The sequence below is a fragment of the Arachis ipaensis genome, chromosome B03 (genome assembly GCF_000816755.2).
Source record: "Arachis ipaensis cultivar K30076 chromosome B03, Araip1.1, whole genome shotgun sequence".
In the NCBI taxonomy this organism is placed as follows: domain Eukaryota; kingdom Viridiplantae; phylum Streptophyta; class Magnoliopsida; order Fabales; family Fabaceae; genus Arachis; species Arachis ipaensis.
Genome location: NC_029787.2, coordinates 132,947,337 through 132,961,723, shown reverse-complemented (window position 1 = coordinate 132,961,723; position 14,387 = coordinate 132,947,337). Strand labels below are relative to the sequence as shown.

General features: G+C 32.1%; 3 protein-coding genes across 4 annotated transcripts; 1 reads left to right on the top strand and 2 right to left on the bottom strand.

Moving 5' to 3' along the window:
- On the top strand, positions 424-2,794 carry LOC107632080 (probable xyloglucan endotransglucosylase/hydrolase protein 28; the record flags this gene model as incomplete). Its single annotated transcript, XM_016335716.1, is given in 4 exon segments — positions 424-614; positions 717-817; positions 1,379-1,587; positions 2,001-2,794. Coding segments are annotated over 4 exon segments (1,005 nt in total). The 3' UTR covers positions 2,506-2,794.
- On the bottom strand, positions 5,219-8,662 carry LOC107632081 (anthranilate synthase beta subunit 2, chloroplastic; the record flags this gene model as incomplete). The annotated part of the gene is given in 8 exon segments (XM_016335717.2): positions 5,219-5,570; positions 6,048-6,183; positions 6,304-6,403; positions 6,645-6,755; positions 6,885-6,922; positions 7,080-7,150; positions 8,295-8,452; positions 8,566-8,662. Coding segments are annotated over 8 exon segments (813 nt in total), but the record flags the coding sequence as incomplete, so codon positions are not given.
- LOC107632082 (anthranilate synthase beta subunit 1, chloroplastic) lies at positions 10,459-13,764 on the bottom strand. Of its 2 annotated transcripts, none has more exons than XM_016335718.2 (8): positions 13,585-13,764; positions 13,314-13,471; positions 12,099-12,169; positions 11,904-11,941; positions 11,664-11,774; positions 11,323-11,422; positions 11,067-11,202; positions 10,459-10,589 (listed from the first exon to the last, which is right to left on the bottom strand). In XM_016335718.2, exons 1-7 carry the CDS (start codon positions 13,709-13,711, stop codon positions 11,121-11,123), a joined length of 687 nt encoding a protein of 228 aa, XP_016191204.1. In that variant the 5' UTR covers positions 13,712-13,764; the 3' UTR covers positions 10,459-10,589; positions 11,067-11,120. The 2 variants fall into 2 exon arrangements, with proteins under 2 accessions (XP_016191204.1, XP_016191205.1); XM_016335719.2 differs by having other exon boundaries at positions 11,067-11,191.

Sequence of the window (14,387 nt, the reverse complement as noted above, 5' to 3'; positions counted from 1 at the left end):
ATTTACTGGAATACGAAAGATTGTTAATTTAAGAAAAGAAAAAAAATAGAAGTCAAAATTATACACTCAAGTAAGATTTATAAAAGATTAGCTACTGATCTATGGACTCAACTGTTCCTTAAATAGTAATTAGCAAAACTCAAAGAAGAATAATAAATAATAAAGTTGTGTAAGATTTGAAGAGAGGTAAGGAAGTATCTCCAATAAAAAGAGGATGGTTTGGGAGTGTCTTCCTCTCAAACAAACAAAACCCCTTTTCGGCTCTCTCTATCGTTTCTAGCTGTAGACACATATTCCAAACCCCTTCTTTCACTCTCTCTCTCTCTTCTTCTTCTTCTTCATCACCGTTCTTTCTTCTATCACCACTATTACTTCTTATATAATCTTCTACACACTCTGAACAACAACGCAAAAAAGAAGAAGGATGGGATTGGGAGGAGGGTTGGTCACGTTCTTTTTGTGTCTACTATTTTTTGCTGCGCCTTCTGCTTCATCAACAAACTTATTGCCTATCATACCCTTCGATGAAGGATACGCACCCTTGTTTGGGGATAACAACTTGGTCATTCACAGGGATGGCAAAACCGTCCATCTTTCACTCGATGAGAGAACAGGTTCTTCTTTCTCTCAAATCTTTAAATGAACTGTTCCTTCTTCTTCTTCTTTCCTTTGATTTTCTTAACAGGCCAAAGTCTTCATCTTTTCGGGTTTTGTAGGTTCTGGATTCGTGTCTCATGATCTTTACCTCCATGGATATTTCAGTGCTTCCATTAAGCTACCTGCTGACTACACCGCTGGGGTTGTGGTTGCCTTTTATGTGAGTAATCGCTGCCTCTAACTCCTCGTTAATTCAAGGTTCTATCTTTCTCTTTCTATTTTTGAAAAAAAAAAAAAAAAACACTTATTTTTTTCGTCCTGTTAATTTTACCCGTTTTATCCTATTCTAGAAACTTAATAATCCATCATCGGTAAAGGGAGGATTTGGTCTTCTTTTTTTCATTTCTTCTCTGGTTCATTACATGATATGTAACGCTATGAACATGATCCAAACAGCACTCAGGAGTTCACTCATAGGATCCATGAAGCGTGCTTGCAGAATTTTTTTTTCCAATGATGTAATGTATAGTAGTACATCAAGATAACTTTCAAGTATCAACTTCATTTTCATTTTCTTCAACCTCAACGTCATCCCTAGATACTAATAAAGATTTAGAATTTTTCAAACCAAGTTCAAATTTTATTTATTTTTACTTGAATGGAGTTGAATTGCTTGTTTGAATGTTGAACCGATGATGTCAGTGTTTCTACCTATCTATTTTAACTTATCTGAAAGAAAGGAATAAAAAGGTTGATTTATTTCATAATATTATCTGTGTAGATGTCAAATGGTGACATGTTCCAGAACAACCATGATGAAATAGACTTTGAGTTCTTGGGGAATATAAGAGGCAAAGACTGGAGGATTCAGACCAATGTTTATGGCAATGGAAGTACAAGCATTGGCAGGGAGGAAAGATATGGCCTCTGGTTCGATCCTGCTGAGGATTTCCATCAGTACAGTATTCTCTGGACTGATTCTCAGATCATGTAAGCATATCTATATATCTGATTCCCTACCATACCATATTTGGTTCTTTTTGGTATTTTATATACTACACAAACACAACTACTTGTTTTCAAGTAGTGTCTTGATGGTTTCTGTTGTTGGATTGACCGGGTTTTGTTCAAACATGTCTTTATTTTTTTGGTCGTGTTTACGAAATCCCCTGTTTTGTTTAATCAAAACATGGTTTAAGCAAATATCACTAATAATTTTATCCGAATATTGCTTAAATTGCATGTATCCTTGGTTGGCTACTAATGTTTTTTTTCCTTAGTGATGGTGGTTTCTTTGTGAGATATATCAGAATCATAATGGATTTTGTGCTTTTTCAAGCATGTTTCTAGTTTTGGCTAATGTTTACTTGTTCTCTGATTATGCGTTCCTATTCCTTGTGCAGATTTTATGTAGATAATGTTCCTATTAGGGAAATTAAGCGGACGGAATCTATGGGAGGTGACTTCCCTTCCAAGCCTATGACTCTGTACGCGACAATATGGGACGCATCTGATTGGGCAACCAATGGAGGCAAATACAGAGTGAATTACAAGTATGCACCCTATGTCGCCGAGTTCTCTGATCTTGTCTTGCACGGTTGTGCGGTCGATCCCATTGAACATGAAGCCAAGTGTGACAATGCTCAAACTTCCAAAGCAGTTCCTACTGGTGTCACACCAGCACAAAGAATCAAGATGGAGAACTTCAGGAAGAAGCACATGACATACTCTTACTGTTACGACAAAGTCAGATACAAAGTCCCTCCAACAGAGTGTCTCATTAATCCCCAAGAAGCTGAGAGGCTGAGAAAATTCGACCCCGTGACATTCGGGGGTGGCCGGCGCCGCCACGGAAAGCGACATTATCGCAGCAGAGGGAGCCAGGCAGAAGAAGCTGCTGCATTTTGAGGGAGGATTCCACATGGTGATAACATTTTCATTGATTCAGTTTGATTACCTGGGTTGATTTTTTTTTCTTTTTCTTTTTGGTGTATAGAGAGAGAAAGAGAGGCATAGAGTTCCGAATATGATAGTTTTGATATGGTTCTTGTTGGTGGGGTATGTGTATAGTTTCATACCTTTAGGTTCCCAGGTACTGTCATTCATGTCTCTTATGCTTTACAAATTGATATATCTGTTGATTTCTCTGTATTTAGACCATACTTGAGGGTTTCAATAAATTATTTATTTAGCATCAGTTATTTATTTATTTATTCAGTATTAGGTATGAATCTTTTCTTTCAACACTGCTAATCAAATCAAATATATATAAAGAACTAGTGCTGTATTGACCCTCAAATTGTAGTAGTAATTTTTGTCCCATGATGATACAGTGTTATAGTATATGGGGTTATATTTGTCACCTTATGGAGATTAAATATGGTACATCTTTGTAATTGGAATCCAAAGTCAAGGAAGGTGAACGTGACAAATGAATACAGCAGAGGTGTTGAGACTGGTCAGTTTAATGGGACTTCTACTTAGATGTGACCAAAATTTTCTGTCTTGGCTTGTTCTTTCTCATGTTTTGTTCTTCTAGTAAGTGGATTGGGTTGCAAATTTCAACATAGTGGTTGAGTTGTTCATTGTACATACAAAAATTGGACATTAATTAATATGTTGAAATTGAGCTTGCTTGTGTAGAAATTTCAAGAGCATATACAACTGTATCTTAAATTTTAAAATATGTTGCAACTTGCACTCCATGGACACAGGTAAATTATGTGAACACTTTTTTTGCATGCCTTTGCCCAAGTTGCCAACTAAGCCTCTGCTAAAAGCAATGGATCTCAGTTAATTTCCTTACCTAACATATGTTGAAAATATCTTTCGTCAATAAACTTTTTGTTAAAACATGTCATCTCATACTTGAGTTAGATTATAATTTTGGCACAAGAAACCAACCAATACACACTACTTTTACAATCCTGATTGGTTTCTATTTTGTAGTTTGTATAAATATATCCGTAAGTTTCGATTATATTTGGGAATAAGCTTTCCTAGAAAATAAGAAAACTAATTATTACTCCACTCCACTACTTCAATTGAATGTGTTTGAATTGATTTCTAGCTTAGTTTGAAGAATAGTCACGTATCAAAAAGGTCAAATAATCATAACTCAAGCTTTTCAATTGAACATCAATACGTTCACATTACTTTCGTAAAAAATAAAATAGGGAACACACCTAATTTCTTTACACTCTTCATTATTAAGAAAGAAAAAGGTATACGATAATCAATTAAAATTTCATAGTGGCAACTAAAAAAATACATATAGCTAAAAAAAAAATATTAGTATTAATTAATTATTATTAAAACTAATAAATATTAAATAAGATAAATTTAAACTCTTTGAACTTATTTTTTATTGTCTTCTTAATATTACCATCAATATTATTAGTCATGACCAGCACCGAATTTAGGGGAAATAGCATTCAAAATAGATAAATACTAGACGATAGGTCTGCAATAGGTCAAAATTCAAAAAGTAATATGGGACACTAGAACCTTGTTGCATGCCGAAGAGGAAAAAGACATTACCTCAATAATCAACCTCAATTTGACTTTATTGCCATTAGGAATAAACCTGAGAAATAATCAAATCCCGTTATTATCGTTCGAAAACGAAATTTCCATGTTAAAGTTGCCCCTTCACACTTCACAGGGCCTAAAAGCTAAAACCATGACCAAAAAGATGATGTGATTGGAGACAAAAACAGTTTGCATTCAACAAATTACTTTCCTGAAATTGAGGCCATAACATAACATGATATTTTGTTCATGTTATTCTCTTTTGATTAAACATTTATGGGGTGCATAGGCATTAACACCCCTTGTGAGAAGAAAAAATTAGGACTAAACCAACCATGTGAGTTCAGTTTTTCTTGTTTAGACACACTATTTAAGAAAAGATAAATAACTTTGTACTATATAATAAATAATAGGGGGAATCTAAACATAAGCAGAAAACGACATAGTGAAATTCTGAATCGAGACCGACCAATTTGGGTGCATGTTTTTGTAACGGGCGAATCTAATGTTTAATATTCTTGTTCTTGGCTTCACCTTTAACAACAAACATAAACCCTGACACAACTCTAAACATGTCTTTGCTTATATTCTATTTTTTATTAATTATTTTTTTTCACTTATGTTGCCATAATAAAAGGATTTAAAATATTGTTATTCGGTTCAGCCTGTGATTAGCACCAATAATATAACCAAAAATAAAATTGTAAATAATTGAGAACTTAAAAAGAGAATTGAGCTTCTGATATGAACAAGTAGGTTAAAATTTTCAGAATGTTAAATTGTTAATTCAAGACTCGAGAGAGAAACAGCTGATTTAATTTTGCATTGTTTAGATAACAATAAAAAGCAGTTAACTAATATTAAAAACTAAAAAGCATGGAATAGAATCATAGTGCATTTGTGTTGGGTGCCAACCAGGTCTGAAGTGGAGGGAGGGTGAGGCAAAAGTCAAGTAAGTCAACCATGAAAAAGTGTGTTATCTTCATCCCTTCCTAGAGCCACATAATAAAACTAATAATTCAGAAGATAACATGCCACGGAATCACTACTCAACCATATATGGTAGAGAATGAAAATAAAGATCCTCATAAACTATAGCCAACTTGGAAAGAGATTCTCACATAAATCACAACAAGCTTCTACAACTTTTATATTTATTAGTAAGGCCAAATTTGTAGGTCTACAACAATCACATTTATCGCTTATAGTATAATGAATCAATTTCACTCCAGCCTAACTTATAGTTTTGCCAATGAATTTCTTAAACTGTTTTCCCTTTGATGTATGTGGTCATCACACCACAAATGTTGCAATGCATTAAGATTCAGCACTAAACATTTTCATGAACCACCAGCCTCCTTTCTCTCAATGAGTTTGATAAAGTTTCGAACAATTTCCTTTCCTTCGGTTGTTATAATGCTCTCTGGATGAAACTGCACACCCTGCAATTTTGAAGAACTTAAACTTTAGCACAGAATTGCCGGTTAATAAAAGCATGAACAACCAAAATAACCCCTTCAATGCCAGAGAGTAAATTCTTGATTTGTACATTCACCTTTTCAAACATCAAATTCTCAATTGAGTTTATATTTTAATATGCAGCACAGTTTAGTGTCTACACAGACGTACTGATTTATTAACTCATGCTATGTACCTTTGTAGTGTATTATACCCAAATTGACTTCTCGGACATCAAAATAGTAACGAAGCACATATTAAACAAAAGTGATGATGACCAAGATCTCTACAAACTCTAAATTCAGGTCCATGAAATTTCAAAATATTTCAAAAGCTGTCAGCTAAACTCCATATCAAAATTGAAAACCAGATTACACTATTTTCATGAATTTAAGAGAAGGGCGATGAATCTTTTCTTGATCTGATCAAAAGAAATCCCCATATAAGGAATAGGGTGTTACCTGTAGATGCTTATACTTCTTGTGACGAGCTGCCATTATAAGACCATCCTCAGTCCAGGCTGTCACCTCAAGTTCTTCATGAGGAAAACTCTCCTTTTCGATCACAAGGCTGTGATATCTACCAGCTAAGAAAGGACTGAAAATAACAGCGCGGTAAGGCCAACTAATGACACAACTCAAAAATAGAAAATAGAAAAAATCAAACAAATCAGAATACAAAAATCGAATTTCATAAATAATATCAATGAATCCCTACTTTGATAATCCGGCAAATAATCCATCTTCTCCTTTTTCATCATAATACACCAAAGAACTTTTCCCATGCATGACACCATGAGGAGATCGAACAATTTTCCCTGCACAGGTTAAAGGCATAATGTCTTAATCCTATTTCAACTGTCCAGAAAAAGGGAAGAAATGAAAATGATGGAAATTAAACTACAGGGGATGCTTGCGCTGAAACCAAAAGCCATGTTTGCACCAAAAAAAATGTAATGTGAACAAATATACAAATTTATCAAAGAGATCTTGCTGTCAGTTATATGCACCAAATATATCAGTGGTGGCTAAAGGTTGAAGAAATCTTAGAAGACACACCTCCAAAAGCTTCTCCAATGCATTGCAAACCCATGCATACACCAAACAAAGGAACAGTTGGCCCAAGTTCCAGTACAGTTTGCAAAGATATTCCAGAATCTTGAGGCGTGCCTGTAAGGTTGAACATTGTGTATCATATGTCTTATGTGTGTATTGACTGTATTCTATTAATTCATTTTCTTCATCTAATATATAAACATCAAACTATGACAATAAATGAAAATTCAAGAAAAGCCTTACCTGGACCAGGTGATATTAGCACTCCTCTAGGATTTTTCCTAATAAAAAAGAAGATTATTTTAAAAGACCATAGCGTAAATTGAGAACCTTAAGAATATGAATATCTATTCTCCCACAACTTGCAGCATGAATATCAATATGGTATACATGCATAAGCATTAAAAAAAAAAAAGAAAGAAGAAGAAAGAATATTACTTTTTTAACTCTTCCACGGTCAACTCATCATTCCGGTACACGTCAAATTGGAAACCCAACTCCCCCATATACTGCAAATATCATAAACACAATGTTAGAATACCGTTTTACCACAACCAGTAAAAGTTAAAAGATGTACAAGTGTAACAGTAAATTCTCCACAAGGCTTTCATCCTCATTCCAATTTCAAACCCTAAACCCTAGCTGCAGGTTGAATTCCTTTTGCTTCAAACCGGAGAGAGGGATTTCAAAATTCAAAAATTTTATGACTCTTCTGAAAAAGGGCTCATCTTAATATGAAGCAAAAGATAACAGGGCAAAAGGAACTCAACCTGAAGCATATTTTCATCATACATGCAGCCAAGCGGAGTTAAGTGGATGGAGTAAAGGTAAAAGGAACACCCCATTGCTTAGAGGGTTATCATACTAATAATGATTTTAGTAGGCAACCCAAACCAATCCCTTAGAATCATACTTTCATACTCATTAATTTGTGGTGTTTGAAATAGAACAGTACGACATTTCATTCCTTTGTCTTTACAGTCAATCCATTCACAATTTTAACCCTCAACATCCTAATCCCCGTAGTGGGCAATAAAAATTGGAAACACAGAATTGAAATTCAATTTGTAACTACCAATCCACCCCTACTTCATTAAATTTAGACTAACTTAGTTCAGAAATGATCCATATGAATCCTACATCAAACTATTTGTCATTGTTGGTTTCCACCTCAATTCAAGAGGATCAAGAACATGGATATAACACAGAGGACAGATATGATATAACATGACCACAAGGATACAAGAAAATTTTAAGATTAATGACAAGACACAGCTGTGATACAACATGGAATGTTAGTGTAAAATCCCCAAATTCCAAATTAAACCGTGGAAATAATGTTACAAATTAGTGTGAACAATTGTAACTGAAGTGGTCTTAGTCCCTCTAGTTCCAAAATATATGTCACTTTGAAATTTTGCACCTGCAAAACTCATTGTATTCAAAGTTTTAGACTCGATTGTATCCAAATACATTGAATTCTAAATAAATTTCATTAATTGAGCATCTAAAAACTAAAAAGTCTTCTAATCAGTCAATTCGTGTGAGCCAATGACCTAAATATCATCACCTCAAGCTAACCAGTGAAAGTAATCGAAAACAAATCATTGTAAACATCAAGAAGACACTACAAAAGTGGCGAAAATAATGAACCTGGCAAAGGTTATAGGTAAAGCTGTCATAGTTGTCAATCACAACAATCGGATTGGTGGAGTTCTTAGCAGAAACGGGTGAGTTCGAACTCGATTCCAATACGCCCCCTGTGGCTTTTGGAACCACCCCATTTTCCCTTTTTGCCGATACACTTAAACCTGCAATAAAAACCAAAACTTTTATCGTAAACAATTGAGAAAATAAAATCAGGATTGACATTTGCAGGTGGGAAGAAAGAAAAAAGTGAAAAGGGAAGAGGAAAGTGAAGTACTGAGTGATGAAGTGGGTTGATTCCGGAGAATGAGGGTTAAGTGGGGGGATTGGGATCGTTTGGAACAGAGAGAAGGGTTTTGGTGAAGAAATGAAGTATGAAAGAGCGACAGTGACATAGTAGCCATGATCCAAGGACGACCAGTCTCCTTTAAGCTCGCCTTGTTTTGTTATGCACACTAACACGGATTATCAAAAACTTAAATATAAAAATTAAGGGCCCGTTTGGATCAATTTCTTTAAAAAAATTACTTTTTTTAAAAAGGAATTCAAATCTACTTAATAATATACTAAAATTGAGTTTTTTTCCGGTTAATGAAGGTGAGGTGTCGATCTCTCGTGACTCTGTTTTTCCTCCAAAATAAATACACTTTTTTTTATTCTAAATTATTTTATACAAAATATCTTTATTATAATTATATTATAATTAATATTTAATAAATAATACATAATTATACTAATTTAGGAATATATCTTCATTATAATTATATCAAATCAATATTTAATGCATTATTAAACTACTTATCAATTTTCAATTAAAAATACTTTTAATCATTTTAATAATAATAATAATAATAATATATGATAATGGCACCGGTCGTGGTAATCATGATAAGAATATTTGATTCTAATCATAAAATGATCAAATGTTATGATATTAATAACGCACATTGATTTTAAATATTTTTAGTCATTTTAATTTATTAATTTTAAAAATATTTATATAATTCTAATTCTTATTCATTATCCAATAATAATAATAACTTGAAAAATCCGTATATAATCTATTTCAATTACCCGTGTATTATTATTAAAATTCTATATATTCCTAAATATAAGTCTTAGAAAATACGACATGGCACGGGCTATTATTAGTGTAGAGTTGTTTAAGAAGATATAATAGAATTTATATTTCTAAATTTCAATCTGTGTATATCAGGTATAATATTCTTATTCATTGTCCAGAATTTCTCTGATCATAATAGAAGATAATAATTCTAATCATGATATGACAAAATTATATAATTTTAACAAAATTAATATATACGATGCGTAATTACTGTATATAATAAAAAATTATCTTAATAATGAATAATTTACATATTTATTTTCGTTTTACTAAAGTCTATATATAGTGTTTTTCTGTGGTACATGAATCTAAATTTGAGACTCAACTCATAATTTTATATTTATTATTTTTCTTTTACTACTTCATAAAATAAGAATATATACTTTGTTTTTCATCGAAGTTGATACTTTTAAGGTACAATTTATAATTTTGATACACTATTAGTGTAAAGTAGTTTTACACAAATATTCAATGACGTAATATCATATCATAAAAAATAACTATCTTTTATATTGATTGCATTCACCTAAATGATAATCCAAAAAAATAAACATAATTAAATAATTATATAAAATATTTTATACTATCAATAATTAAAATTAGACTCTAATTTGTATCTAAAAATATAAGATAAAATTATATATTAAATTAACTTAATAAAAATAAAATATTATTGTAACATTATTTAATTAATAAATTTATTTAGTTAAAGGTTATATCTCTGTTTTTTTTTTCAATTCTACTTTAATATTTACCAGTAAATTGAAGAATTTTGTATTGGATATCTATTTTGATAATTAGTTCTCAAACATAAATTAAAATAAAAATTAATTAAAATATTAACGCATTTTGTACTTTTATCTATCTAAGTAATTAATTCTATTATTATTATTATTATTATTATTATTATTATTATTATTATTATTATTATTTGAAATTAATTTTTTGTCTTTCTTTTATTAAATAATTAAATAATAATTAAATAATTTATAAAATATATAATGAGAATATGAGAAATTTAGGTCATCACACCACAAATGTTGCAATGCATTAAGATTCAGCACTAAACATTTTCATGAACCACCAGCCTCCTTTCTCTCAATGAGTTTGATAAAGTTTCGAACAATTTCCTTTCCTTCGGTTGTTATAATGCTCTCTGGATGAAACTGCACACCCTGCAATTTTGAAGAACTTAAACTTTAGCATAGAATTGCCGGTTAATAAAAGCATGAACAACCAAAATAACCCCTTCAATGCCAGAGAGTAAATTCTTGATTTGTACATTCACCTTTTCAAACATCAAATTCTCAATTGAGTTTATATTTTAATATGCAGCACAGTTTAGTGTCTACACAGACGTACTGATTTATTAACTCATGCTATGTACCTTTGTAGTGTATTATACCCAAATTGACTTCTCGGACATCAAAATAGTAACGAAGCACATATTAAACAAAAGTGATGATGACCAAGATCTCTACAAACTCTAAATTCAGGTCCATGAAATTTCAAAATATTTCAAAAGCTGTCAGCTAAACTCCATATCAAAATTGAAAACCAGATTACACTATTTTCATGAATTTAAGAGAAGGGCGATGAATCTTTTCTTGATCTGATCAAAAGAAATCCCCATATAAGGAATAGGGTGTTACCTGTAGATGCTTATACTTCTTATGACGAGCTGCCATTATAAGACCATCCTCAGTCTAGGCTGTCACCTCAAGTTCTTCATGAGGAAAACTCTCCTTTTCGATCACAAGGCTGTGATATCTACCAGCTAAGAAAGGATTGAAAATAACAGCGCGGTAAGGCCAACTAATGACACAACTCAAAAATAGAAAATAGAAAAAATCAAACAAATCAGAATACAAAAATCGAATTTCATAAATAATATCAATGAATCCCTACTTTGATAATCCGGCAAATAATCCATCTTCTCCTTTTTCATCATAATACACCAAAGAACTTTTCCCATGCATGACACCATGAGGAGATCGAACAATTTTCCCTGCACAGGTTAAAGGCATAATGTCTTAATCCTATTTCAACTGTCCAGAAAAAGGGAAGAAATGAAAATGATGGAAATTAAACTACAGGGGATGCTTGCGCTGAAACCAAAAGCCATGTTTGCACCAAAAAAAATGTAATGTGAACAAATATACAAATTTATCAAAGAGATCTTGCTGTCAGTTATATGCACCAAATATATCAGTGGTGGCTAAAGGTTGAAGAAATCTTAGAAGACACACCTCCAAAAGCTTCTCCAATGCATTGCAAACCCATGCATACACCAAACAAAGGAACAGTTGGCCCAAGTTCCAGTACAGTTTGCAAAGATATTCCAGAATCTTGAGGCGTGCCTGTAAGGTTGAACATTGTGTATCATATGTCTTATGTGTGTATTGACTGTATTCTATTAATTCATTTTCTTCATCTAATATATAAACATCAAACTATGACAATAAATGAAAATTCAAGAAAAGCCTTACCTGGACCAGGTGATATTAGCACTCCTCTAGGATTTTTCCTAATAAAAAAGAAGATTATTTTAAAAGACCATAGCGTAAATTGAGAACCTTAAGAATATGAATATCTATTCTCCCACAACTTGCAGCATGAATATCAATATGGTATACATGCATAAGCATTAAAAAAAAAAAAGAAAGAAGAAGAAAGAATATTACTTTTTTAACTCTTCCACGGTCAACTCATCATTCCGGTACACGTCAAATTGGAAACCCAACTCCCCCATATACTGCAAATATCATAAACACAATGTTAGAATACCGTTTTACCACAACCAGTAAAAGTTAAAAGATGTACAAGTGTAACAGTAAATTCTCCACAAGGCTTTCATCCTCATTCCAATTTCAAACCCTAAACCCTAGCTGCAGGTTGAATTCCTTTTGCTTCAAACCGGAGAGAGGGATTTCAAAATTCAAAAATTTTATGACTCTTCTGAAAAAGGGCTCATCTTAATATGAAGCAAAAGATAACAGGGCAAAAGGAACTCAACCTGAAGCATATTTTCATCATACATGCAGCCAAGCGGAGTTAAGTGGATGGAGTAAAGGTAAAAGGAACACCCCATTGCTTAGAGGGTTATCATACTAATAATGATTTTAGTAGGCAACCCAAACCAATCCCTTAGAATCATACTTTCATACTCATTAATTTGTGGTGTTTGAAATAGAACAGTACGACATTTCATTCCTTTGTCTTTACAGTCAATCCATTCACAATTTTAACCCTCAACATCCTAATCCCCGTAGTGGGCAATAAAAATTGGAAACACAGAATTGAAATTCAATTTGTAACTACCAATCCACCCCTACTTCATTAAATTTAGACTAACTTAGTTCAGAAATGATCCATATGAATCCTACATCAAACTATTTGTCATTGTTGGTTTCCACCTCAATTCAAGAGGATCAAGAACATGGATATAACACAGAGGACAGATATGATATAACATGACCACAAGGATACAAGAAAATTTTAAGATTAATGACAAGACACAGCTGTGATACAACATGGAATGTTAGTGTAAAATCCCCAAATTCCAAATTAAACCGTGGAAATAATGTTACAAATTAGTGTGAACAATTGTAACTGAAGTGGTCTTAGTCCCTCTAGTTCCAAAATATATGTCACTTTGAAATTTTGCACCTGCAAAACTCATTGTATTCAAAGTTTTAGACTCGATTGTATCCAAATACATTGAATTCTAAATAAATTTCATTAATTGAGCATCTAAAAACTAAAAAGTCTTCTAATCAGTCAATTCGTGTGAGCCAATGACCTAAATATCATCACCTCAAGCTAACCAGTGAAAGTAATCGAAAACAAATCATTGTAAACATCAAGAAGACACTACAAAAGTGGCGAAAATAATGAACCTGGCAAAGGTTATAGGTAAAGCTGTCATAGTTGTCAATCACAACAATCGGATTGGTGGAGTTCTTAGCAGAAACGGGTGAGTTCGAACTCGATTCCAATACGCCCCCTGTGGCTTTTGGAACCACCCCATTTTCCCTTTTTGCCGATACACTTAAACCTGCAATAAAAACCAAAACTTTTATCGTAAACAATTGAGAAAATAAAATCAGGATTGACATTTGCAGGTGGGAAGAAAGAAAAAAGTGAAAAGGGAAGAGGAAAGTGAAGTACTGAGTGATGAAGTGGGTTGATTCCGGAGAATGAGGGTTAAGTGGGGGGATTGGGATCGTTTGGAACAGAGAGAAGGGTTTTGGTGAAGAAATGAAGTATGAAAGAGCGACAGTGACATAGTAGCCATGATCCAAGGACGACCAGTCTCCTTTAAGCTCGCCTTGTTTTGTTATGCACACTAACACGGATTATCAAAAACTTAAATATAAAAATTAAGGGCCCGTTTGGATCAATTTCTTTAAAAAAATTACTTTTTTTAAAAAGGAATTCAAATCTACTTAATAATATACTAAAATTGAGTTTTTTTCCGGTTAATGAAGGTGAGGTGTCGATCTCTCGTGACTCTGTTTTTCCTCCAAAATAAATACACTTTTTTTTATTCTAAATTATTTTATACAAAATATCTTTATTATAATTATATTATAATTAATATTTAATAAATAATACATAATTATACTAATTTAGGAATATATCTTCCTTATAATTATATCAAATCAATATTTAATGCATTATTAAACTACTTATCAATTTTCAATTAAAAATACTTTTAATCATTTTAATATTAATAATAATATATGATAATGATATGATAATGGCACCGGTCGTGGTAATCATGATAAGAATATTTGATTCTAATCATAAAATGATCAAATCTTATGATATTAATAACGCACGTTGATTTTAAATATTTTTAGTCATTTTAATTATATTAATTTTAAAAATATTGATATAATTCTAATTCTTATTCATTATCCAACAACAATAATAATAATAATAATAATAACTTGAAAAACCCGTATATA